The 26792-nt window shown below is 53.4% G+C and overlaps 1 protein-coding gene across 1 annotated transcript; it reads left to right on the top strand.

Annotated features, from left to right (window-relative positions):
- Window positions 1–109: 109 nt before the first annotated feature.
- Window positions 110–26792, top strand: CACNA1F (calcium voltage-gated channel subunit alpha1 F). Its single transcript, XM_082377810.1, has 45 exons — window positions 110–1689; window positions 3634–3739; window positions 3973–4112; window positions 4365–4507; window positions 4609–4761; window positions 5397–5593; window positions 5706–5809; window positions 6418–6608; window positions 7016–7108; window positions 7221–7314; window positions 7484–7510; window positions 7669–7829; window positions 8718–8943; window positions 9888–10312; window positions 10428–10509; window positions 11712–11790; window positions 12139–12380; window positions 12567–12696; window positions 13169–13228; window positions 13378–13484; window positions 13566–13653; window positions 14054–14161; window positions 14260–14312; window positions 15296–15442; window positions 16208–16409; window positions 16505–16663; window positions 17487–17597; window positions 17826–17909; window positions 18731–18751; window positions 18961–19089; window positions 19432–19497; window positions 19754–19845; window positions 20272–20431; window positions 20658–20785; window positions 21085–21181; window positions 21368–21470; window positions 21735–21836; window positions 22015–22145; window positions 22379–22513; window positions 22780–22949; window positions 23234–23359; window positions 23452–23579; window positions 23684–23796; window positions 24196–24393; window positions 24665–26792. Exons 1-45 carry the CDS (start codon window positions 1610–1612, stop codon window positions 24893–24895), a joined length of 5922 nt encoding a protein of 1973 aa, XP_082233936.1. The 5' UTR covers window positions 110–1609; the 3' UTR covers window positions 24896–26792.

Raw genomic sequence — 26792 nt, 5'->3', positions numbered from 1 at the left:
GCGCAGGCTTGAGCGTGCAATGGCTGCTGGGAGTTGTAGGTTGGGGTTTTTTTGTTTTCTCTTTCCTGCAGCCCAGTGCGCTCTTCCAAGTGAGCAAAGGATTATACTGCACGCGCAAGTGTGTGTGTGTGTATGTCAGGAAGGAAGGGGGAAGGGGCGGGACGGAGATAGGCTTCTCTACTCATTCATTTAAGGCAGCGTTCATCTTCTAGATTGTAAAAGTGTACACGTTAAGGCAGGGGCTTTCGCACAAAGCGACTAGGTTTGAGTCTCAGCTCTGCAACTTGCTAAATGTGCAACCGTGGGCAGGTTACATAGCTTCCCTGTGTCTTAGTTTCCTCATCTGTAAAATGGAACTGTTAATGTACCTGCTTCCTAGGATTAAACAGAATTAACTCACGTAAAGCAGCGTTGAAATGTGTGCCTGATACATAATACTGTAAAAAACAAAACAAACAAACAAAACACAATGTAAGTTACAGTCACTAGTATTCATGCATTCAATAAATGCTTTATTTTAATGTTATATATATATGTGTGCACTCCAGAGAATAATTACATAGTAAACATCCATATAAACCATTCATGAAAAAGGCTACCCTGCCTCCACTGCTCAGTAGTGCCACGTTTGTCATAAATCACGTGTACCTATATGTGGGACTCAGTTTCTGAACTCTATTCTGTTCGTAATTACTCTTGCTTTATAACAAGCTTTGATATCTGATATGGCAAGTCCTCCCATCTTGTTATTTTTCAAAGGATTTTGGCTTTTCTAGGTCTTTTGTATATCAATATACATTTTAGAATCAGTTTGTCAAATTTCAAGGAAAAATCTTTTGAGATTTTTTAAAATTAATTTATTTATTTTTGGCTGTGTTGGGTCTTCGTTGCGGCGAGCGGGGGCTACTCTTTGTTGCGGTGCGCGGGCTTCTCACTGCAGTGGCTTCTCTTGCTGCGGAGCACGGGCTCTAGGCGCGCGGGCTTCAGTACTGTGGCTCGCGGGCTCTAGAGCGCAGGCTCAGTAGTTGTGGCACACGAGCTTAGTTGCTCCGCGGCGTGTGGAATCTTCCCGGACCAGGGCTCGTGTCCCCTGCATTGGCGGGCGGATTCTTAACCACTGCGCCACCAGGGAAGTCCCTTTTGAGATCTTCGTTTGGGACTGCATTGAATCTCTGGATCACTTCGGGAAGAACTGACATCTTCACAATATTGACTACTTCAATTAGTAAATTTAATGTATCTCTCCATTTATTTAGGTCCCCTTTAATCACTTGATAATATTTGATAATTTTTTTCCATGGAGATCTTGCACATATGTTATGTTAGGTCTATTCCTACATACTTCGAATTTCAGGTACTGTTGGGAAACAATTATCATTTTTCTTATTTTAGTTTCTGACTCTGGTGCTGGTATATATTTTGTAAAAATATTTTTTTTAAATCAGTGCCTTTTCTGTTGCCAGGCTCTGGCCCACAAGTGTCCCATCTCCACCCCTCCTCACCTTCCCATCCGACCCTGTTATGGCCCCGCCCTGTGACCTTAATCCCTCCAAAGCTGGGGGAAGAGAGGGGGGCTGTGTGCAGATGGCTCTTCAACCTCGAAAGGAGGATGGCGGCATCTGAAGGCGGGAAAGGTGAGAACAGGCTTCCACCCCTGCAGACCCTTGGAGCAAGCCTGGGCTCTGCTCCATCCTCAGCCCCTCTGACCCACCCCCTGCCCACCAGGACCCCACCCCTGGAGAGCCTTTAGGAGACCAGAATCACATCACCCTGTTCCCATCCCAGCCAGCCCCAAACACAGCCTTAGATCCCAACTGAAACCCAACCCCAATCCTGGCCCTGATCTCTATCCTAGCGCCCACCCCAACTTCAACTCCAGTGCCAGCCCCAAGCTTAATCCTAACACAAACTTTACCAACCAGAGGGCAAACCCCCTTTAGAGTCCAAACCCCAACGTGGATACAGACCTTACCATAAGCTCTAAAGTTACCGAAACTCAACCCCAACCCCCGGATATAAGCACTGTTAGTGAGTGGGTCTCTGACTTTCCAGAAAGAGTGCAGACCCATTTTTAAGGACCAGAGAGAGAGAGAGAGAGAGAATACACACTTGATGGTGGTAGTAAGTTGTGAAGGCTTAGAGTCAGAGACTGCCTGGATTTGGCTCCCAATTCAGCTACTTCATCAAATCACTTAACCTCTCTTTTTGCATCAATTTCTCCACCTGCAAAATGGGAATAATACTATGTGCCAGACATTCTTCTGAATGCTGAACTCATTTAATCCTCACAGCAACCCTATATTGTAGGTACTCTTACTGTCATCTCATTATACAGATAAGGAAATTGAGGCTCAGAGAGGTTACATAATTTGCTCAAGGCCACACACAGCTACCAAGTGGTAGAGTCAGGATTTAAACTCAGATAGCTTGTTTCCTCCAAAGCTGGGTATCTTAACCAGGCCAACCCACTGCCCCTTGGAGGCTGAAACAAGGCCAAGGGACTTGGGAATGGCTTTAGCTGAAAACCCCAGTGCAAAACTCAGATCCCACCCAAACTCGTTAAAACCTAACCTTGATCCTAATTCAAATTCCAGCTCATTCAAATATCCAGTCCTAACCCTAAATCATATCTCAAGAACACTTTACTCCCACCGGTATTTAAACCCAACCCAAAATCTACCACTCAAATTTAATCCTAAATTTGCTTCCAGCTATAAACTTAATCCTACCCCATGCTAATTTAAGCTCTACCCCCCCCAAACCTAACACCAAACCCTACTTCAATTAGAAACATAATCTCACCTTCACTCCCCTATAAACTCTCACTCTATCGTCAATCAACTCCAATCCCAACTCTTATCCCCCAATCTTTAACTCAGGTACCCTCAACTTTCCCTAATTTTACATGCTCTTCTCTCCTTCCCTCAGACAGAGGGATAGGATCATGTAGGAGGCAGCCATGACTGCCCCAATACCCTGTTCCCCCCCCAACTCGGTTTCTCCACACAGACACCACCCCAGAGCCCAGTCCAGCCAATGGGAGAGGCCCTGGGCCCGAATGGGGGCTCTGCCCTGGGCCCCCAGCATCAGGTGGTGAAATCGGCGGGGCATCCAGCCTGGGGACCCCTAAGCGAAGGACTCAGCACAGTAAGCACAAGACAGTGGCAGTGGCCAGTGCCCAGCGCTCACCCCGGGCACTCTTCTGCCTCACCCTGGCAAACCCCCTGCGGCGGTCCTGCATCAGCATTGTGGAATGGAAGCATCCTGGAAGGCCAGGGGCAGGGCTCAGGGGTGAAGGTCACCAGGGTACCAAGAGTCAAGGATTAAGCCAGGGCTGGAATGGAAGAGGGCTGAGGTCAGCAGGGATCAAGGATTAAGAACTGGATTCAAGGGGGAGTTGAGAAAGGTGAAGGTCACCAGGGGGGTCAAGAGTCAAAGACTAAATCTCAGCAAGAGTTGAGGATGGCTAAGGTTTCCAGGGGGGTCAGAGTCAAGGCTTTGGTCAGGGCAGGGGCTGGGAATGTCAGAGCTGGTCACCTTAGGGTCAAGGGTCAGCATTGGGTAGAGAGGGCCCCAAGGGAATGTGGGGCTCTGAGATCACTCTGCCTGGGTCCTTAACTGTGTTCACCTGAGGCCCTTCGACATCCTCATCCTGCTGACCATCTTTGCCAACTGCGTGGCCCTTGGGGTCTACATCCCCTTCCCAGAGGATGACTCCAACACTGCCAACCACAACCTGGTGAGGCTAGCCCCGCCCCGCCCCGCCTCCAGCTAGATACAGCCCCAGTAGAGCCACACCTCAAGCCTTCCAGCCAGGCCCCGCCCCTCTCTGACCCAGATGACCCTCTCCTGCCCAGCCCCCCCACCCCTTCGGTCCCCGCTAAGCTCCTCTTCCCCTACCCCCTGTCAAACAAACCCCACTCCCAAATAACTTCCCGATCTCCCGCCCCCCACCCCCGGATCCGCCCCCAGGAGCAGGTGGAGTACGTATTCTTGGTGATTTTCACTGTGGAGACCGTGCTCAAGATCGTGGCCTACGGGCTGGTGCTCCACCCCAGCGCCTACATCCGCAATGGCTGGAACCTGCTCGACTTCATCATCGTCGTGGTCGGGTGCGCCTCTGCAAGGGATACCCCCAACCCTAGCTCAACTTCCCACCTCAGGCCCGCTAAATTCGGGGCTCGGGGAAGCGACTGCTTCAGACTGCCTCCATTCGGCAGCCAGAATCAGGAATATTAACATATTTTAAACCTATTTGCATTTCCAGTTAGAGGGACTTGTACTTTTCCGAGGAGAAGGGAGGGGGGAAGGGGGGGGGTCCCAACGCCTGACCCCCGCCTCCTTGTCCTGTGCTCCCCCATCAGGCTGTTCAGCGTGCTGCTGGAGCAGGGGCCCGGACGCCCGGGGGATGCCCCGCATACCGGAGGGAAGCCGGGGGGCTTCGATGTGAAGGCGTTGCGGGCGTTTCGGGTGCTGAGGCCACTGAGGCTGGTGTCCGGGGTCCCGAGTGAGTGGCTCGTCCCCCGGGCTTGGAGGTAGTGGAGGGGAGAGCGGGAGGGGCGCTGAGCTGACCCCGCCCCTACGTTGCCCACCCCTCGCTCCCCACAGGCCTGCACATAGTGCTCAATTCCATCATGAAGGCGCTGGTGCCGCTGCTGCATATTGCACTTCTCGTGCTCTTTGTCATCATCATTTACGCCATCATCGGGCTCGAGCTGTTCCTCGGACGCATGCACAAAACGTGCTACTTCCTGGGATCTGGTCAGCAAGCCCACCCCAGCCCCCGGGACAGGATACGCCCCTTCCATTGGCTCCTAAGCCCCACCCTGTTCTCAAGGGGACACACTCAAATTCACAACACTCCGCCCCCAAGTTCAGGCTCCGCCCCCAGATAAACAAGTCTTACCCCGCCCCCCCATATTCAAGACCCCGCCCTCAATTCCAGACTACAACCACCCCCCTAGCTAATTGCTCCGCCCTATCACAAGTTTCCACTCACAGGTTAAGGCCCTGTCCCACACTGAAGACTCCATTCTCCAGAACTGGTCCCAAATAGTCAGGTCTTTTTCATCCACACCCAAACCCAAGTCTTGGCCCCACCCTTCTTTCAAGAGACCCTCCCAAATTCACAAGACTGCTCCTAGGCTCACGCCTCACTGTTATTCACAAGATTCTGCCCCAAGGTTTACAGTCCCACTCCTCAGATCCCTGTGGTTGGGCTTCACAGCTTCCCAGGGGTTCAGAATCCTGACCCAGCACAGTCAGAGGCTAAGGGTTGTCTTTGATTTAGAAAAATCTAGAACCCTGAGGCGAGCTTCCCAGGTAGGCGGGCCTCCAAGGTGGCAACGACTGTGGGTGGGCGTGCTTCGGGTTCCAGAGCTCCAGTCTTCCCACAGACGTAGAGGCGGAGGAGGACCCATCGCCCTGTGCGTCATCGGGATCGGGGCGTGCTTGTGCGCTGAACCAGACCGAGTGCCGCGGACGCTGGGCAGGTCCCAACGGAGGCATCACCAACTTCGACAATTTCTTCTTTGCCATGCTGACAGTCTTCCAGTGCATCACCATGGAAGGCTGGACTGACGTGCTCTACTGGGTGAGGTGGACGGCGGGCACACAGTGCAGAAGCTGCACCTGCCTCTCCTCACCGAGCTCGGGCGGGAGTGTCCGCACACCCTGAGGGATGCATGCCCCCTCTCTCTCCCTAGATGCAGGATGCCATGGGGTATGAGCTGCCCTGGGTGTATTTCGTGAGTCTTGTCATCTTTGGATCCTTCTTCGTCCTCAACCTTGTACTTGGTGTCCTGAGTGGGTGAGGAACCTAGACACCTACCCGGGCCTTCCGTCCTGCCCCTCAGCCCCTGTCCCTTTACTTTGTTCCTGGCAAACTGCTAGGCATCCTTCAAAACCCATTTAAAATACCCCTTCATTCATTCAATCAACATTGAGCATCTCCTGTGTGTGAGGCACTGTTTTAGGAATGGAACAAGAGACAAAAATCTCTGCCTTCCTGGATATTACATTCTGGTGGGGAGAGACAGACAATAGCAACATACACAATAAATGTGTGTGTGTACATACATACACACACATATGTGTAGTGTCTTATATGGAATATGTGCTATGGAAAGAAAGGAAGAGTTAAGATAGGAATGCTGAGATCTTGTAGTTACAAATAAGGACAATCAGGACAGGCCTCCTTGAGATGGCGTTATCTGAGTAAAAGTGTGAAAGAGATTGAGCCATGTGGGTATCTGAGGAAAGAGTGTTCCAAGCAAAGGGAACAGCCAGTGCAAAGGCTCCAAAGCTAAAACGTGCTTAGCATATTCAAAGAACAGAAAGGAGGTCAGTGTGGCTGGGAGGTGATGGCAAGGGGGCCAGGGTTGTTCCCCCACCTAACCCTCTATTCTCCTCCCTCAGAGAGTTCTCTAAGGAGAGGGAGAAGGCAAAAGCGCGAGGGGACTTCCAGAAGCTTCGAGAGAAGCAGCAGCTGGAGGAGGACCTGAGGGGCTACCTGGACTGGATCACACAGGCGGAGGAGCTGGACATGGAGGACCCCTCAGCTGATGGCAACTTTGGTTCTGTGGCTCAAGAGGGCCAGGCCAGCCACCGTAGGCAATCCCAACCTGGCCCACTCCCTGCTCCACGCATGCCTCAGATGCGGGCTGCCCTCCTGAGATCCAGCCCCAGCCCGCAGCAACTCTAGGCCCCTGGGTCTTCCCTGGAGGTCCAGTGGTTAAGACTCCGCGCTTCCACTGCAGGGAGCACGGGTTCGATCCCTGGTCGGGGAACTAAGATCCCACATGCCATGCTGTGCGGCCAAAAAAAACAAAAACAAAAACAAAAAAAACCCTCTAGGCCCAGCCTCCGGTTAGGACACAGAACCCGGACTCAGATACCCTTCCCAGACTGCACCCAGAACACACACACACACACACACACACACACACACACACACACGCGGGGCCCTAACCCCGCCCCAGGCCGTGATCCACCACTGTCCTCCATGTCCCCACAGGGCCACAACTGGCAGAGCTGACCAATAGGAGACGAGGACGTCTGCACTGGTTCAGTCACTCCACCCACTCCACGCACTCCACCAGCAGCCACGGTGGGGGTCCAGCAAGGTTGACAAGGGGGAGGGATGGGTAGGCGGAGGAGAAAGCCAAAGGCAGAGCCCTGGGATCTTCATGTGCCGACCGCTTCTTCCACCCTGCCCACAGCCAGCCTCCCAGCCAGTGACAGCGGTTCGATGGCAGAGACCCCAGGCGATGAGGAAGAGGAAGAGGGGGCTCTGGCCAGCTGTACACGCTGCCTGTGAGGGCCCCCAGCCCTTGACCCCTGACCCAGCCAGAACCCAGAACAGACCCTGACCCCAATCCTTACTTTAGCTTCCAACCTTGACCTCAGCCCCTGACCTCCAGCCTCGCCGCTGACTGCCGCTCAGCGCCTGACGATGCCTACCTCCCATCCCCCTCTTTTCCAGAAACAAGATCATGAAAACCAGTGTCTGGTGAGTTGCAAAAGTTGTGTGACAGCTGGACCCCATGACTTTGTGAGCCCCACCTCCAAGCCCTCCAAGCCCCCCATGACCGCCGGGCTCCCCCACCTGAGCCCCCCAGGGCAGGCTTAGGTAGGTGATCTCAGCCGGTGGGTTCCCCATCCCCACAGCCGCTGCCTCCGCCGAGCCAACCGGGGCCTTCGGGCGCGCTGCCGGCGGGCTGTGAAGTCCAATGCCTGCTACTGGGCCGTGCTGCTGCTCGTCTTCCTCAACACGCTGACCATCGCCTCGGAGCACTACGGGCAGCCCATCTGGCTCACCCAGATCCAGGGTGCACCCCCCAGCCTGCCAGCCCTCTCCCCCAGCCCCCAATCCCTTCCACCCCAGAAGCTCCAATCCAGGATCTCTCGGGTGCCCCACACCCCCAGATACTGCCCTCCTACCCAAGTAAATGCAGAAACTTTAGCCTGTTCCATCCTACCTTGTAGCTTACACTTGTATAGCACTTGCTGTGTGTGTCAAGCTCTGTTCTCAGCACTTTACCTGTACTCACTCAATTTCTCTTCACTGCAACTTTAGGTGAATTAAGTACTAAGGTGCAGTAAGTGACTAATCCCAGGACTCAGCTAGTGAGTGGCAAACCCAGGCAGCCTGGCTCCAAAGTCCAGGCTCTTAACACCGCACTGTCTGGACAAGTTAAGCCCTCTGTGCCTCAATTTCCCCATCTACAAAATGGGAATAGTAGTAGTATCCACTTCAGGGGGTGGTGGGGAGGATTAAATGAGTTAAAGTGAAAAATGCTTAGAACATTGCCTGGCCCACATAAAGCTAACACTTTACAAGTGTTAGCTCTTACTATTATTCATCTTAATCTCAGCCCCCAACCTGAATACTGAGTACACTTCTAATCCCAACCCTCAAGCCAGCCCCAGTCCCAACTAAACCCCAGATTCTAACTCTACCCTTGAATTGGAGTTTTTCTGTATTCATAGAGGCTGACCGAGGCCCACACCCCAGCTCTGCCCCTCGCCCCAGCTCCAAGCCCCTCAGAACCTTGCCCACTGTGACCTACAAAATCACCCGATCCCTAGTCCTAACCACGCCACCGGCCTGTGCCTGGACGGATACCAGCTACCCCAGATCGCCCCATGGCCCCTACCTCCCCACATGTCACCACAAAAACTGACTAGCCCAGTCACCCCTGCCCCTCTCCCCACAGAGTATGCCAACAAAGTGTTGCTCTGTCTGTTCACGGTGGAGATGCTTCTCAAGTTATATGGTCTGGGGCCCTCTGTCTACGTCTCCTCCTTCTTCAACCGCTTTGACTGCTTCGTGGTCTGTGGGGGCATCCTGGAGACCACCCTGGTGGAGGTGGGCGCCATGCAGCCCCTGGGCATCTCGGTGCTCCGCTGTGTGCGCCTCCTCAGGATCTTTAAGGTCACCAGGTGTGTGTGTGTGTGTGTGTGTCGGGGGAGAGGATGGGGGCCCCAAACACAGCCCCAACAGCCACCACCCCAGCTCCAATGATGACTATATCCGCATCACCATTCATTTATCAAATATCCATTGAGTGCCTACTGCATACAAGGCGCCCTTCCAGGCCCTAGGGAAACACCAGGAATCAAAGCAGACACAAGTTCCTGCCTTCCTGGAGATTAAAGTCCGCTGGGGAGGGTGTCTACTCCATTTCCATCCCCTTCCTCAGCCTCAACTTCAGCTAGAACATTATTCCCAACCCCATCTCCAAACTCAACTCCATACTCATCCCCAACCCAAACCCCGTCCCCCACCCCCAACCATAACACCATCTCTAACCCCAACCACCAACCACTCGTCATCCACAAGCTCATTTACAGCCCCATAACCCAAGCCCAAGCCCACCTCCAGCCTCATTCCTAGCTCCCAGCCTCATCCCCATCACTAGCCACAACCCCCACAGCCCAAATTCATAACCATCAGCCTATCCCCAAATGCAAACCCATCCCCAGTCCCAGCCCCAATATCATCCCCATCCATCCTCTCCTCTATCCCAACCCTCAGCCACAGACTTATCCCCGACGCAGTCATCTACAACTCCAAATATTCCCCAACCCCATCCCCAGCTACAATCCCTAACCCCAGGCCCAACCTGAAACCCAGTTTTAGCTTCACCAACTTCCATATACCCTCCATACTAACCTCATCTCCCCTAATGCCAACCCCAACCCTGAATACAACCTTCCCCTTACTTCTTATTCTCACCTCACCCCAACTCCAAAATCACTTCCAACAATGACACAAAAGCTCATCTTAACCCAGTCCGCCCCAGTGCATCCCAAGCTGGAGCCCTGCCCCGGCTCCTGACTCACCACTGGATGTGTCAACCCTTCCCCCTCCATCTCTGCTGCAGGCACTGGGCATCTCTGAGCAATTTAGTGGCGTCCCTGCTCAATTCAATGAAATCCATTGCATCCTTGCTGCTTCTCCTCTTCCTCTTTATCATCATCTTCTCCCTGCTTGGCATGCAGCTGTTTGGGGGCAAGTTCAACTTTGACCAGACACACACCAAGCGAAGCACCTTTGACACCTTCCCCCAGGCCCTCCTCACTGTCTTTCAGGTGGGACCTGGAGATCATGGGATGGGTGGGCGAGGCGGGGGGACCCAAGGTTGGGGAGAGGGTCCCAAGAGCTTCACGGTGACCTCCCACCCCCAGATCCTGACAGGTGAGGACTGGAATGTGGTCATGTATGATGGTATCATGGCCTATGGCGGCCCCTTCTTCCCAGGGATGCTGGTATGCGTGTACTTCATCATCCTCTTCATCTGCGGCAACTGTATCCTCAGAGCCTTGGGAGGCTGGATCGTGGCAGGGTTGGGGGAGGATAATGGGGACATGGGCACTCCACAGGCAGGCTGCTTCTCCATCCTTGTAGCCTGAGCTCACCCCAGACATCCTGTTGAACGTGTTTCTTGCCATTGCTGTGGACAACCTGGCCAGTGGAGATGCAGGCACTGACAAGGGCAAGGGCAGGTGAGGTCTGGCTCTGCCTCCAAGACAGTCTCTCCCTGGGAGCCCTGACTGGGACCCTCCCACACACATCCCACACCACCAGAGACGCCTTGGTCACCCTGGCAATCCCCATCTGCAGATCCAACCTTCCAGTCCTCATTCACTGAACATGCATTTATTGAGCACCTACTTTTTGCCAGGCCCTGTTCTAGATGCTAAAGAGACAGCAGGGGTTAAAGAAGACAGAGTCCTTGCTTTCATGGAGCTGACATTCTAGTTGGGGAAGGCAAGCAAAACAAACAAATGAATATATAACAATATAATTTAATTAAATATATGTTAATAATATGTAATGAAGAAAAGGAAAGCAGAATAAGAGAATAGAGAGAAATGAAGATTGCTATTTTGGTTAGGGTAATCAAGGAAGGCCTCTATGAGAAGGTGACAGTTAAAGAGAGGCCTGAATGAAGTGGGGGAGTGAGCCATGCAAATATCTGGGGAAAGAGTGTTCAAGGCAAGGGGACAGCAAGTGCAAAGGTCTTGAGGTGATAATATTCTTGGCACATTCAAAAAACACCATGGAGGGAATTCCCTGGCAGTCCAGTGGTTAGGACTCGGCTCTTTCACTGCTTTCACCCGGGGCCCCGAGTTCGATACCTGGTCTGGGAACAAGGAGAGTGGTAGGAGGTGAGCTCAAATGGGGGGAATAGAAAAGCCAGATGAAGGGCATTCTGGGCCATGGTGAGAACTTTGGGTTTTGCTCTGAGTGGTGGGGAGCCATGGGAGGGGTGTGAGCAGAGGAGGAATGTATCAGACAGAATTTAACAGCGTCCCTCCTGCTGCTGTGAGAATAGACTAAGGGGATGAGGGAGGAAGCAGGGAGGTTGTATGGGACCTGAGAAAGGTCTGTTCTGACTGCAATGACCCCCTCCCTTGGCCTTGCCTATCTGCTTCGATCCTTAACAGTCGCCTCCTCCCCAATTTCCTCGCACAGGGAGAAGAACACTGAGGAAACTCCACAGGAGAATGGAGCACTGGTGAGTTAGAGGCCTGGGCTCTGTCTACACCTCCCACTACCACCAATATCTGTCTATGCGTGTGTGTCTTTATCCCGCATCCTCTGCCTATTCATTCCTTCTTTACTGTGTCCCTCCCAAGCCTCCTCTGTGTCCATCCCCTGGTGTCTACCCCATCATCGATGACCCCCATCTTCCTGTCCCCAGGTGCCTGGTGGGGAGAATGAGGAAGAGGAAGGTGCAAAAAATGAAGGAGCAGGCAAGTGGGCAAGGCCGGGTGGAAGAGGTATGGGACCTTGGGGACAGCACCCAGGCAGAGCTCGTGACCCCTGAGACCCTCCTCTCTGGAGAGCAGCCTTCTCCAACATCATCTTTAAAATAATGGGCTTGGTGTGTGGCCAGGAACATTTGAGACGCTGAGATTAAAGAAGAGAAACAGACATTTTGTTTTACTGCAGAACTTCTCAGGGCCTTTATTATAAAATAGTATGTATATGGCTGAAGATGGCAATGTGCGTTCAACACACATTTACTGAGCCCCTCCTGTGCCCCATGCACTGTTCTAAGTGCTGAGGACACAACAGTGAACAAAACAGTCTGAAATCCCTTCTCTGAGGAGCTGACATTCTAGCAGGGAGATGAGAATTTACGACATGACAAGCACTGTTCTAGGTGCTTTACATACATTTTCTCAATTAATTCTCTCTCCTTTGATCTTCTTCTGCTGCCAGGCATGGAGGAAGAGGAGGAGGAGGAGGAGGAGGAGGAGGAAGGGGGTGCAGGGCATGTGGAACTCCTGCAGGAAGTTGTACCCAAGGAGAAGGTGGTACCCATCCCTGAGGGCAGCGCCTTCTTCTGCCTCAGCCAAACCAACCCGTGAGTGCTGCGAATGTGCAGGGCGTTGGGGCTTGAGGGGCTGGGGCAGGGGGAGGACCAGGGAGCAGCCAAGGCTCGGGTGGGGTGCACGGCCTTATGCAACAGGGCCCATGCTGTATCTCTCGGGCTCCCCCAATCAACTCTGCGGTCCTGTGTTCTGACCATGGACCATTCCCCACTCCCCAGGCTGAGGAAGGCCTGCCACACCCTCATCCACCATCACGTCTTCACCAATCTTATCCTGGTGTTCATCATCCTCAGCAGTGTGTCCCTGGCAGCTGAGGACCCCATCCGAGCCCACTCCTTCCGCAACCACGTGAGCCTTGGGCTGGGGGCTCAGGGGACACTCCCAAGGGTGTTCTACTGGGCACAAGCTGGGGCCAGGGTGGAGGCAGGGAGAAGACCCCTAGTTGGGCAGAGAGAGAGAGGAGCAATAATGGCAGCTGCAGCAGTGCCAGCCTTTATTATGAGTGCAACACACTTGGGGAAGCACCGGGGAGGTGATCAGTGTTTGGCAGAGGAGGAAGCTGTGCTCAGAGGTTGAGGAGACCAAGGGCGCCCATGTAGCTGAGTAGAGGCAGAGGAGCCCAAATCTGAACCCTTGTCTTTCTGGTGGCCAAGGCTTTTGCCTCGTAGAAAAGTCCTTGATGATGATGACGATGGGAGAGAGAGAGAGAGGGAGGGGAGGAGAGAGGGAGGGAGGGACAGCAAAACTTACTGAGAGATACACACAGCTAGGATCCCCCTCAGCCATGACTTGGTGGCTCCCCCTCTTTCTTGCCCCCCAGATTCTGGGGTACTTCGATTATGCCTTCACCTCCATTTTCACTGTGGAGATTCTACTAAAGGTGACTAAGGGACCCCCCATCATACCCCCAGTTACCTCAACCTACTCCCCACCCACTCCTGCAGCCCAACTCTCCTGTTTCCATCCCCAACTCCCCTCTCTATCCCCGGATCTGGGGTGTAACTAGCCTGATGTCCCCCTACTCCCCAGATGACAGTGTTCGGGGCTTTCCTGCACCGTGGCTCCTTCTGCCGTAGCTGGTTCAATCTGTTGGATCTGCTGGTGGTCAGCGTGTCCCTCATCTCCTTTGGCATCCAGTGAGTGACACCTGCCTACCCCATTCCTCCAAGAGCCAAGGCCAGGCCTGGGCCATGGCCTGAGGACTGCCCCCTCCTCAGCTCCAGTGCCATCTCGGTGGTGAAGATTCTTCGAGTACTCCGAGTACTACGGCCCCTCCGAGCCATCAACAGGGCCAAAGGACTCAAGGTAATCCCATCCCACCCAAATCCGTGGGACCCAGACCCTGCCCCGCCCCTGGGGCCAGGATCACTGATCCAACTGACCATTTGCAGTGATGCATGACCACATAGCCTGGCCGCAATGTGTAACCACACGGCCCTGACCACTGGCCATGTGGCCTGATCCATGTTCCTTACAAGTGACCATCCATTCCTTACCAAAGGCCACATTTCTGTGATCCAAGTTCCTGACATGTGGCCACATACCCCTGTCTGGCAAACACATTTCCCATTGGTACCCACACATCCTTCACCCAAGACCACATGTTCCTGACCCAAGTCCCTGAGCTCCATCCATGCCCGGAGTCCTTGCCCTGTGGCCACCGTGGCCTGCGGTGTCCATGAGCCATATTTGTGGGTGTCTGCAGCACGTGGTGCAGTGTGTGTTCGTGGCCATCCGGACCATCGGGAATATCATGATTGTGACCACGCTCCTGCAATTCATGTTCGCCTGCATTGGCGTGCAGCTCTTCAAGGTGGGAGGAAACTCTGGAGGGAGGCCCAGGCATGAGTCAAGGCAGGGAGGGGGTGGGGGATGAAGGGTGAATCTGCTTGACAAATATCCTCTCTGCAGGGGAAATTCTACAGTTGCACTGATGAGGCCAAACACACCCCCCAAGAATGCAAGTGAGTGCCTGAAACCCTGCCCTCCATGGAGCCCAGGACCCTCCCAAAGTCCAAAGAGGCCCCTAGATCTCACCCAGGCCTCTAAAACCCCTAGATCTTCCTCCAAAGAACTGCAGAGAACCCCCCCAGATTTTATCAAGGTCCCCAAGACCCTAGAATTCCTCAAGGCCCCAAGATACATCCCGAGAATTCTCCCAAGAATGGCAAAAGCCCTCAGACATCACCAGTCCTTAAGAGGCCCCCCCCCAATAACTGCCCAAAACCCCTCTCCACACTCCCCAGAGTTACCTACGTTCCACTCCAGACTCCCAACAATCCCCAAACACCCGACCCCCACCACCAAGTCCCCAGCTTCCGTCTTGAGACTCCTACAGAGGGTAATAGTTCGCTGAAGTTAGACATTCCTGGTTCAAATTGATCTCATGAGACTTGGATACATTTCTTAACCTTGCTGAGTCCCATTTTCCTCAACTGAAAAATGGGGATAAAAAGAGTGTGGATTTCACAAGGTTGTTGTGAGGAGCGAATGAGTTACTACACAGAGAGTGTACTACAATGTAAAGTTAGTACGTGTAAAGCCTAGCACAGTGCCTGGCATATACTTAGTGCTGATAAATGTTGGCTATTATTCGTATTACTTTTTCCTGGATGGCAATGATGGTGATAATAATAATGCTGATGATAGCTAACGTATACGGCCCCAACAATGTGCCAGACACTGTTCTCATTGATTAACAAAATTAATCCTTGTAACAAGCCAGGAAATACCTACTGTCATTATCCTTATGTCATAAATGGGGAAAACTGAAGCACAGAGGTTAAATGCCCAAGGTCACCCAGCCAGTAAATGGAAGGGCAGGATTGGAACCCAGGCTATCCAGCTCCACCACTATGCCCTGCTGCCTCCATGCTGGAGACACCAGTCCCCATTCCACAGCTCCCTACCCCTCCTCACCCACCCAGCATGTCTGCAACATCCACAGGGGCTCCTTCCTGGTCTACCCCGATGGAGATGTGTCAAGGCCCCTGGTCCGGGAGCGGCTCTGGGTCAACAGTGATTTCAACTTTGACAATGTCCTTTCAGCCATGATGGCCCTGTTCACTGTCTCCACCTTCGAAGGCTGGCCTGCGTGAGGGGCAGGGCCCCAGGGATGGGCAGGGGACTGGGCAAGAGTCTTTAGGGGATTGGCTTTGGATATCCTGGGGATGGGTGGAAGGGTATCTTGGGATGTGAAGAAGGTCTCTGGAGAGTGGGTAGGGTTTTCTGGGGACTGGTGGGTGTATCAGATGACTAGGTGGGGATCTCCCAGAAGTTGGCTGGGGGTGCTCTGGGGACCTGGGTGAGGGGGGGCCTCCAAGAATTGGGTAGAGAGGTCTCTGAGGCACTAGGTGGGAGTCTAGAGAGGACTGCGTGGGATTTAGGGGGGGTACCAGGTAGAGGTCTGGGGGGACTGGGTGGAGGTCTTGGAGGAGATGGAGCTGGAGATTCAGGGGTTTCCGGATAGCTGCACAAGTCTTTGGGAGTACTAGTTGGGGGGCGATGGAGCAAAGAATTCAAGTTGATGGGACAGGGGATTTAGAGATCTTTGGGGGCTTGTTGGGGAGTTCTGGGGAGCTGCATGGGGATCCTCAGATGGCTGGAGGAGAACTGGGAGTCTGTGGGAACCTAAGGGATTTGGGGGTCTTGGAGGGCCTGGATGGGGATTCTCAGGAAGGTTGGATGGGGATCTCTGGGTCTCTGGAGGGCTGGGCTTTGGGAGTCTTTGAGGGCCTGGTGTGTAGGTCTCAGGTAATTAGGTCAGGGGATTTGGGGATATTCTGGGGTGTCTAAGGTATCTGGGGACAGGTCTGAGGGGTCTGGGATATCCCTTCACTTGCCTCCACTGGCTCCCCAGGCTGCTATACAAGGCCATCGATGCAAACGCAGAGAACAAGGGCCCCATCTATAATTACCACGTGGAGATCTCAGTGTTCTTCATTGTCTACATCATCATCATTGCATTCTTCATGATGAACATCTTTGTGGGCTTCGTCATCATCACCTTCCGTGCCCAGGGCGAGCAGGAGTACCAAGACTGTGAGCTGGACAAGAACCAGGTGACCTCCAACCCCTGATCCACCAACCGCCCCCCCACCACCACCTCCTTGCCTCGGGACCCCACTGCTCACTCATGCCTTGCACCTATATGCAGCGCCAGTGTGTGGAGTATGCCCTCAAGGCCCAGCCACTCCGCCGCTATATCCCCAAGAACCCACATCAGTATCGGGTGTGGGCCACTGTGAACTCTGCTGCCTTCGAGTATCTCATGTTCCTGCTCATCCTGCTCAACACGGTTGCTCTAGCCATGCAGGTCTGAGCTCCCCACCCTGATCCCGCCAGACACCTGACCCTATTCTGTCTGCACAAATCCTTGAGAACTGTCAGGAATGCTTTAGGCTACAAGTAACAAAACCCCCAACTGACAGAGACTTAAGCTTTAAAGATATGTGCCACATATCTTCAAATCAAAGGCCAATAATCGTAAGTTGTATCCTGATTTCAGAGATGTGAGAATGTGGGGAAAATGGCAGATGGCAAATGTAAGTTATCATTGACTGAGAAATGCACCCCAATTTCAGAGATTCTAAACTGTGAAAAGATGTATATCCTGGAGTCAATGAATTATGATAGTTACCTCACATAGCAAGCAGTGCAGAGGTAGGCTGTTTGCTCATTGCTCATCAGGGACCCAGGCTCTGTCTTTCTGCTCTACTATCTTAGTAAGTTGGCTTTCGTTCTCATGACTGTTGCTTCATGGTCACAAGATGGCTGCCACAGTTCCAGGCATCAAAACCACATTCAAAGCAGGAAATAGGAAGGAAGGTTGCACCAAGGGTCTCTCCTCATTTGACCTTTTATTGGAAATCAAAAATATTTTTCACAGAAGCTGCCCAAGCAGCAGCAAGCTAATGTTTCTGTCTCAGTCAGAACTAGCTGCAAGGAAAGCTAGGAAATCAAGAGCTGGGCTTTCCAATATCCATAATGGGAGGTGGACAGTGTGAGAGGTTTGGCCAACCCATAGTGCTACCACATCCCCAGACTTACCCCAGTCCAAGACAGAGAATATTTGGTAGGGGTGTAGGGGGGAAATCTCTGCCTCAGGCTATGTCCCCACATCTGATTTTCTCCCCCAGCACTATGAGCAGACTGCTCCCTTCAACTATGTCATGGACATCCTCAACATGGTTTTCACTGGCCTCTTCACTGTTGAGATGGTGCTCAAAATCATCGCCTTCAAACCCAAGGTACCCCCCAGGCCTAGACCCATTCCTTAGGGTGGAACTCACTGCGTAGCTCTCAGGGGGGCAGCAACCAGGGAGTCATGAGACTAGGGAGGAAGAGGAATCTAGATGCAGCCTTATCATGTGATCCAACCTAGACCCTGCCTCCCCAGTGCCCCCAACCACTACTAGCCCCATACCCTAACTTGCTAGCTCTGAGAAGACAGGGCACTGCTTTCCTCCTGTCTACAGCATTACTTTACCGATGCCTGGAACACGTTTGATGCTCTTATTGTGGTGGGCAGCGTAGTGGACATTGCCGTCACTGAAGTCAACGTGAGGACTGGCTCTCCACTAACCCACTCAACCCCTACCAACCTTCCCTCACCTCAACCCCAGGGCTTTCTTTCACATGGGGAGGTGGTTCCCACTCACATCCACCCCACTCCTGGAGACTCAGAGCTCCTCCCTCTAGCTCTATCTCTTGAGTCCCTATTGGGTTCAGCCAAAGCCCCCTTCTACCAGCTCCCGCTCATTCATTTGCAAGCTATCCTCTGGCTCCAGCATCTCCTAAAATGACTCTCCTGTTATTTCTATTATTTTCTTCATTGCCTCTACATCCCCCTCCATTGGCCCCATCATCTCCACCAACTCCTGCTTTGACTTCATCATCTCCTCTGATTCCTTCATTGGCTCCATTTCCTCCACCGACACCATCGTCTCTGACACTGGGTCTTTCACGGTTCTGTCATCACCACTGACTGCACGGTTGGCTCCATCATCTCTTTCACTGGGTACTACATGGTCCTCCATTGACAATGCTGCTGGGTCCATATCTCCATCACTGGCTTCTCCATTGGATCCTCCATCGGTTCTCTCATCTCCGTGAAACCACCGGCTTCATCATTTCCTCCATTGGCTCCAATATCTCTCCTCCACCATCTCCTGTGCCCTCTCCTCTACCTTTCACCCTCACTACCAACTTTTCCTTCAACCATCCTGATCCATTACCACATAACCTTCCTTATCATCCCTTGGATAATAACTCTACCATCCATTATCCTCCGTATCTGCTCCATCATTTCTCTCCTTGTTCATTGGCCCTGTGATCTCATCATCTCCTCCATCACCTCTGTTTTGGCAATATCTCCGTGCAGAATGGTGGCCACCTTGGCGAGGTAGACCCCCCACCTCACAACAGGGACTCTCTGCCTCTCTCTTCACCTACCCTCCTTTCCTTTCTTCCCGAAAGTCCTTAGAAATGCTCCCTGACCACCCTGGGGCCTGGGTTCTGAGGGATTTGGAGGCTGGGAGGGCCAAAGCATGAGACAGGGAGGTGGCTGGGGCAAATGTGGACTGAGCATACCCACCACACGCCCAACCCCAGAGCTCTGAGGACAGTTCCCGCATTTCGATCACTTTCTTTCGCCTCTTCCGAGTCATGCGGCTGGTCAAGCTTCTCAGTAAGGGTGAAGGGATTCGCACATTACTCTGGACATTCATCAAGTCCTTTCAGGTAACTCCCCCACTCCTTTGTTCACCCCTCATCCCCACTTCACACCCTCAGCTTGTCCTTTGTTACCGCCCCCAGAACTACACCTTCCAGCATGCCATACCCATGTGCAGCTTACCATGTCCAGTTTTCTCTCTCTTGTGGGCTCTCAATTCCCAACATGTCTTGGCCTCACTGACCTTACTCTATTGTATTTAATACCGTGTCCATATACGGGAGACCCTGGCAGTCATGGGCACTTTGGGGATGGACCACATCTCTCAGCAGGCCCCGGCTTGAGTGCATTCTGGGGCTTACAGTTCTCTGCCTGGACCTGAGTATCTATCCTCCTCTCCACCCCCATAGGCCTTGCCCTATGTGGCTCTTCTCATCGCAATGATATTCTTCATTTACGCAGTCATTGGGATGCAGGCAAGTGGCAACCCTGGGGAGCATCCCTCAGGCACTCCTCTGTTGAGGGGGGTTAGATGGGAATGAGCCCAAAGTGGGGGTAGAAAGACAGACAAGCTGCACCACCCTGAGTCAGTCCATACATCTGTGAAATGGGATCAGCAGTGCCTGCTTGTCAGGGTTGTAAGGATCCTTTGAGTATTAGGTGTTGTGAAATGGATGGGAACCTGTAGGGGCACGGAGTCACCCTTCTGACACAGCCCCTGTATGCCCACAGATTTTCGGCAAGGTGGCTCTTCAGGATGGCACACAAATCAACCGAAACAACAACTTCCAGACCTTTCCACAGGCTGTGCTGCTTTTGTTCAGGTGACACACACACACCCTCTCCCCTACTGCTTTGATCTCCAGCATGCTTTTGGGTGCCCACACATCCTCTCTGGGCCCCAGACTGCCTGAGCTATGGAAGTAACAGGGCAGCATGGGGCTCCATATTGCCTGAGACCTTTTCTGGCTGTGTTCTAAAGAATCTTTTAGAATATTCTAGCCTCAGCCATCCTTTTTCTGGCTGCAAGACATATACCTTTCATAGGCCTCAGCACCCCCTCTGTAAAATGCAAACATGATTGTCATCAACATGGCCACACCAGCTTTTAAAATATTGAAACGCTGTTTTTACCAGATGTAGCCCCTGGTAAGAAATAGGTCATCTCCTCACCCCTCTGGCCCCCACAGTGCCCCTTGTCATGACTTCATAGCCTCCCCACCAAGATGGCACCACTGTGTGACCCCCAGGTGTGCTACTGGTGAGGCATGGCAGGAGATAATGCTTGCCAGCCTTCCTGGGAGCCGGTGTGACCCTGAGTCTGACTTCGGCCCTGGTGAGGAGTTTAGCTGTGGTAGCAATTTTGCCATAGCCTATTTTATCAGCTTCTTCATGCTCTGTGCGTTCCTGGTAAGGACCAATCCCCACAACCACCACTACTGCCCCGGGGGCTGGTCCTGATGGGGATGAGGTGGGGAGCCCAGATCTTCAGAGCGGGTGAAAGGGCTGGCCTGACGACAAGATCAACCCGGGGACTCATGACCCAGTGACCATAGAAGCTTACCTCCGCCCCCCACCAAACCCCCCATACTCTTCTCTGCCTTTCACCTAACCTCTCCTACTCACTGGCCCACAGATCATAAATCTCTTTGTGGCTGTGATCATGGACAACTTTGATTATCTAACCAGAGATTGGTCCATCCTGGGCCCCCATCACCTCGATGAATTCAAGAGGATCTGGTCTGAATATGACCCTGGGGCCAAGTATGCCCTCTGACCCCATACCTGGGATACCAGAGGACAGTGCACTGCCTCACAGTCTTCCAACTCTGGAACCTCTGACCTATGCCTCCCATTACCCAGGAAGTAGATGTCCCAAGGTTCCCACTGCCCCTGTCCTCTGCCTTTTCCCCTCCCCCCACTGACTGCCCTCCAGTTCTTCCCTGGCAGGCTATGGGGTGTTGGTGGGGCGAGGGAGTGATGAGCTGGTAGGGCCTTGAGTAAGGACCAGAGGGGGTATCTCCAACCCAGTAGTGCCTCTCTTCCACCCCCACCTTCCCCAGAGGCCGCATCAAGCACCTGGACGTGGTGGCCCTGCTGAGACGCATCCAGCCACCCCTGGGATTCGGGAAGCTGTGCCCACACCGAGTGGCCTGCAAGGTCTGTGCACCTGCCCACCACTGCCTCTGAGAGGACTGTCACCACACAGCAGGGGTGGGCAAGGACCCTGCCTTGGGTGGGGAGGGGCTGTTTGGTGGCATCCTCAAAGGTTTCTGCCCTTGGGCATCACATGCCTGCATCCCTGGCATTTGCCCAAAATGGGTTCCATGTCCCTGGTGTGCACAGAGACTTGTGGCGATGAACATGCCTCTCAACTCAGATGGGACAGTGACATTCAATGCCACACTCTTTGCCCTCGTTCGGACATCCCTGAAGATCAAGACAGAAGGTGTGTGGGGAGAAGGGGGAGGGGCAGGAGGGGGAGGGTCCCTGGGGAAGGTGCAAGGAGCAAACTCATTGAGGGGTGGGCCCCACTCTTAGCTCTTAACCTCAAAATAGGTGACTTTGCCTTCTCCAGGCCTGTTTTCCCACCTGTCCAACGGGGGCGGTGTTTGGCTGCGGTAGAAGTTTGTGACGCGCCCTCCAACAGTGAAGGAGTGGCTGTGAAAGGCTCTTCCTATTGGCTCATGCCCCACATCCTCTCCCCATGCAGGGAACCTGGAGCAAGCCAATCAGGAGCTGCGGATTGTCATCAAAAAGATCTGGAAGCGGATGAAGCAGAAGCTGCTAGATGAGGTCATCCCCCCAGCTGACGGTGAGCTAGCTCCACCCCAATTCCTTAAGCCTGCCTCTGAATGTCAACGATTGCTCACCACCACCAAACCATCACTGGCTGGAGAGGGAGGGGTGCAGGGGGAGAGTCCAAGCTTTGATGTGGGGGTTGGGGAGCAGAGGACTCCTGTGTGACCTTGCCTCCTCTCCCTTGCTCCCAGAGGAAGAAGTTACCGTGGGCAAATTCTACGCCACATTTCTGATCCAGGACTATTTCCGCAAATTCCGGCGGAGGAAAGAAAAGGGGCTACTAGGGGCTGAGGCCCCCCCAAGCACCTCCTCTGCCCTTCAGGTCTTGGGGGCAGGGCCTGAGCTGGGTGGGGGTATGTGGGAGCTCTGTGGTTGAGGCTGACTGCCTTCTTGATCTCGTGGAACCCATGTCACAGATGAGGAAACTGAGACCCCAGGACCCACAGAGGGTCAGGAGTGACTGTGGGGCTCCTTCCCCCACCCCACACTCCTACTCAGGGACAGGGAAGTTTAGACCCTGAGCTACCCGATTCCCTATTTTCCCACCCCCCACAGGCTGGTCTGAGGAGCCTGCAAGACTTGGGTCCTGAGATGCGGCAGGCCCTCACCTGTGACACAGATGAGGAGGAGGAGGAAGAGGGGCAGGAGGGAGAGGAGGAGGAAGACGAGAAGGACCCGGAAACGTACAAAGTAAGGACAATAAGCTTTCACTCCCCCAGGAACTCTTGATTGTAAAATACTCCTTCAACCCCCTGAGTGATTTCCATACTGCGTCTGGGAGGAAGCCCCCCAGAGAAGACCCCCTGCAATAGACAAATGTTTATGTGGTACCTACCACCCACTGTTGGAGGGCAAGACCCAGATTTGGCCCCTGGGGAGCTCATTGGAGACACACTATTTGACCAAGTGACTTAGTTATAACCTGGATGCAACGCTCAGTCCTGTGATTTCCACAGGCCCCAGTGGGCTCCCAGCCCCCATCTCGCCGGAGCTCTGTGATTTCTGTGTCTCTGCCTGCCGGGGACAAGCCACCAGATTCACTTTCCCTTGGGCCCAGTGATGACGATGGGGGTGCTCCCAACTCCAGACAGTCCAGTGTGCCCCAGGATGGGTCCCACGCCCACAGGTATGCAAAGGTCTGCAGGAGGATTGTGAGGGAAGGCAGGGACTAGCCACTTTATGGGGGTACTTCAGGGGGCAGAGGGTGTTTCCAGTGAGACAAACGTCTATTAAAAGAAAGCCCATGTCTCCTTTAAAATGATGACAGGTTAATTTTATGTTATGTGAATTTTCCCAGTTAAAAAAAGTCTAGTGTTTCTGTAGAAGGTAGGGCATGAAATGAGAGGGAACCAGGGGCCCAGGGCCACACTGGGGGGATCTGGTCTGCCTAACTTGCCTCACTTTCCCCAGGAGAAGCTCTGGGGTTCTCATTTTCACCATTCCGGAAGAAGGAAGTTCTCCGTCCAAGGCAACCAAAGGGCAAGAGAAGCAGGATGAACAAGAGGAAGTCCCCAGCCAGCACTCTGGCCATGACACGTAGGATGAGCCCATGAGCCACGTGCGAGGGGGATGGCACCCCATCGCGCATGCCCAGGCCTGAGCTCACCCCAGCCCTCCCTCCCAAACAGGCTCTCCTACCTAGATGAGCAGGCAGGGACTCCCCCACGCCCCATCCTTTTGCCACCTCACAGACCCCAGAGATATGTGGATGGCCACCAAGCACCACGCCGCCGTCTGCTGCCCCCAACGCCTGCAGGTGAGAGTGGACATGGGTCCTGGGGGGCCCCATGGGCCATAAGGGCAGAGGGCTGGGGAGGCACTGACATTCCTCTTTGCCCCTGGTGCCCCCCACACCCCCAGGCCGGAAGCCTTCCTTCACCATCCAGTGTCTGCGGCGCCAGGGCAGTTGTGAAGATTTACCCATCCCAGGCACCTATCATCGTGGGCGCAACTCAGGGCCCAGCAGGACACAGGTGAGGTGGGGGAGGGGGGCTGAGGCCTGGAGGGGTGGGGGGCAGCCTAGGCTGAATTTATCAAATACACTACAAATCGGGCTCTTCTGAAGAAGGGGGCACGTGTGAATTCACACAGTCCTCACTGTGCCTGTGAGGTGGGTACTGTTACTAGCCCCAGTGTACAGATGAGGAAACTGAGGCCCAGAGAGGCTTACCCAAGATCACACAGCTAGTAAGTGGCAAAGCAGAGATTTAAACCCAGGCCTTCTATGCTCTGAAATAAACCCAAGGCTGATTTATACCCATTCAGTTTGACTCCAGTTGTGTTTGGGGGTAAGAGGTAGGCACAGGAGTGATTCCTAGATCCTCATACCCTACCCATCAATCACTATGCCCCTGCTGTTTATTCTGGTCCAGGGTTCCTGGGCAACCCCTCCTCAGCGGGGCCGGCTCCTATACGCCCCACTGTTACTGGTGGAGGAGGGTGCAGCAGGGGACGGATACCTCGGCAAATCCAGCGGTCCACTGCGCACGTTCACCTGTCTGCACGTGCCTGGAACCCACTCAGACCCCAGCCATGGCAAAAGGGGCAGTGCTGACAGCCTGGTGGAGGCTGTGAGTCCAGAAGGGGAGGGGGCCGGAGGGATGGGAGAGAAGGGGAGAAGGTGGGAGCTTGGGAAGGAGGGTCCCCAGTCTCTGTGTTGTGTATGTAGCTATCCCTTTGCTCTGTGACTTCTGCTCAGCAAGATGTGTGCCCCACTGTCCCCCACTGACTTCCCTGCGTGCCTTCATGGGTTCATCACTCATCCACACCAACCCCTCTGTGCACACTGCTTCGACTCCATGCTGTGCCCTCTACCAACACTGATCCCATCTGTGCCCCCAGGTGCTCATCTCCGAGGGCCTGGGCCTGTTTGCCCGAGACCCGCGCTTCGTGGCCCTGGCCAAGCGGGAGATTGCAGATGCATGTCGCCTGACACTGGACGAGATGGACAGTGCCGCCAGTGACCTGCTGGCACAGGGGACCAGCTCACTTTATAGTGACGAGGAGTCCATCCTCTCCCGCTTTGATGAGGAGGACCTGGGAGACGAGATGGCCTGCGTCCATGCCCTCTGAATTCCCATCCTTCCCCCACTGCTCAATAAACCTCCTGCCCTCCCTTCCTCAGAAGGAGACCGGCATGGACCACACCCCTGGATTTTGGTGTCTTTGCACTGGAGGCCTGGGGCTGCCCAGCGGTCCCCATCTATCCATCCCCTGTTTCAGCCCTGAGCCACTGCCCACACGCGGGTATTTCCAGAAACCAGGACAGCCAGGCCTGATTATTCAGCGTCAGGGAAGGAAGGAGGAGGAGGGGAGGCGGAAGAGGCAGCAGCCAAAAAAAGCTGGAGACAGAGTGGAGGTGGTGGGGGAAGGGAGGTTTCTGGACAGATGGAGGAAAGTGGAGAGAGTGAGGATGTGTGAGGGCTCGGATGAGGGGAGGGGGAAAGTCAGAGATTCCACAAGGGGTCAGGCAGATGAGACTGAGGCAGGACAGATGGATGGAAAGGAAAGGATAAGGATACCTCCAGGAGAGTCCTGCCAGTAGAAAGGCCTGGAGGTTAGAACTAGCCTGGCATGTGATGTATCTTAGGCAGAGGGGTCCTCTGACAGCATCAGGAAGGGAGGCTAAATTGGGATCACCCCCACCTCCCCCCTTCTGCTTGTGAAAAAAGAAATCTAGGACTTCCCTGGTGGTCCACTGGTTAAGACTCCATGCATCCCACTGCAGGGGGCACCGTTAGATCCCTGGTCGGGGAACTAAGATCCCGCATGCCTCCCGGTGTGGCCAAAATAAATAAATAAATAAAGAGAAAAAGGAAATTTAAATTCATTTGTAAAAGACATGGGTGACAGCAAAGGGCGAGGCTCCTAGCCTGGGGCAACCCACTCAGGGCTTACCTGGCTCCCCTGAGACCAGCTAACAGTACCCCACTCCCAGATCCCAGAGCTCCTCTCTGTTTCTTGCCCTACTTTTAGTCATTGCCCAACCGTTGGGGTCTCATTCATTCAGTGAAGGTTTATCGGGCATTTATTTTGTGCCAGGCACTGTTCTGGGTTTCCCTCAGCACAAATTGAGCTGGCTTAGACATGTGACGGGGGTTGTCCAAAGTGGTAGTCATCCCCACTCCAAAGGAATTGGAGGTAGTGTTAGAAGTGACACCGGATGTGGCCACCCCTGGGGAGGGTCTGACCTAGGGTCTCCTCCCAGCTCTCAGAGCAGGGGTTTCTCATTTGTCTAATTTGTGTCAATTGAACCAGGACTGAAATTTGAGGGAAGCCAAAATTGGAGACTAGGACTCAGAATATAGAATTGCACTAGGTCTGGAAACAAAGGCTTGGAGTGGTTGGGCTGGTGTATTGTGCGAAAGTAAGTCATGGACAGGGTAAAGAGAGTGAAGGGAGATTGTTGAAGGAGGAGGTGGGATAAGCCACCTGAGGGCAGATGATGCAGACCCTTGAATGCCAGGCCCCAACCCCTGGGATTTTTCCTGAAAGCAGTGGGGAGCCATGGGAGGGATTTGAGCAGGGTAGTGACATAGTTAACTTTGCATTTTAAATAGATGCTCTGACGGGTGTGCTGAAAACAGATGGGAGGAGGAAGAGACTGGAGATGCTAAATTTGGCAGGAACGATGGTTGCCTTAGCCAGGGGAGGTGGCAGAGGAGATGGTGAGAAGTGAGTAGATTCCAGAGATGCGTGGAAGGTAAAACGAACCATTTATTGGGCCCTGTGCTAAGTGCATTACAGTGATTATCTTGTTTAATCAGTGCAACAATCCTATAAGTACCATTTTAAATTATTTTACCTGTCCAAAGTCATACAGGAATAAATATTAGAGGTGAGATTCAAATTCAGGCAATTGAATGCCAAAACCCATGCTCTTCCCCCGAAAAGGCAATAACTGTGAAGTACCCATTACATATTCAATATTTGTGTGAACTTGAGTGTGAGTGTGTTTGTTTAAAAAACA

This window comes from Balaenoptera borealis, assembly GCF_965194805.1.
Source record: "Balaenoptera borealis genome assembly, chromosome: X".
In the NCBI taxonomy this organism is placed as follows: Eukaryota; Metazoa; Chordata; class Mammalia; order Artiodactyla; family Balaenopteridae; genus Balaenoptera; species Balaenoptera borealis.
The sequence above is the reverse complement of the archived record's forward strand: the minus strand, read 5'-3'. Positions and strand labels throughout refer to the sequence as shown.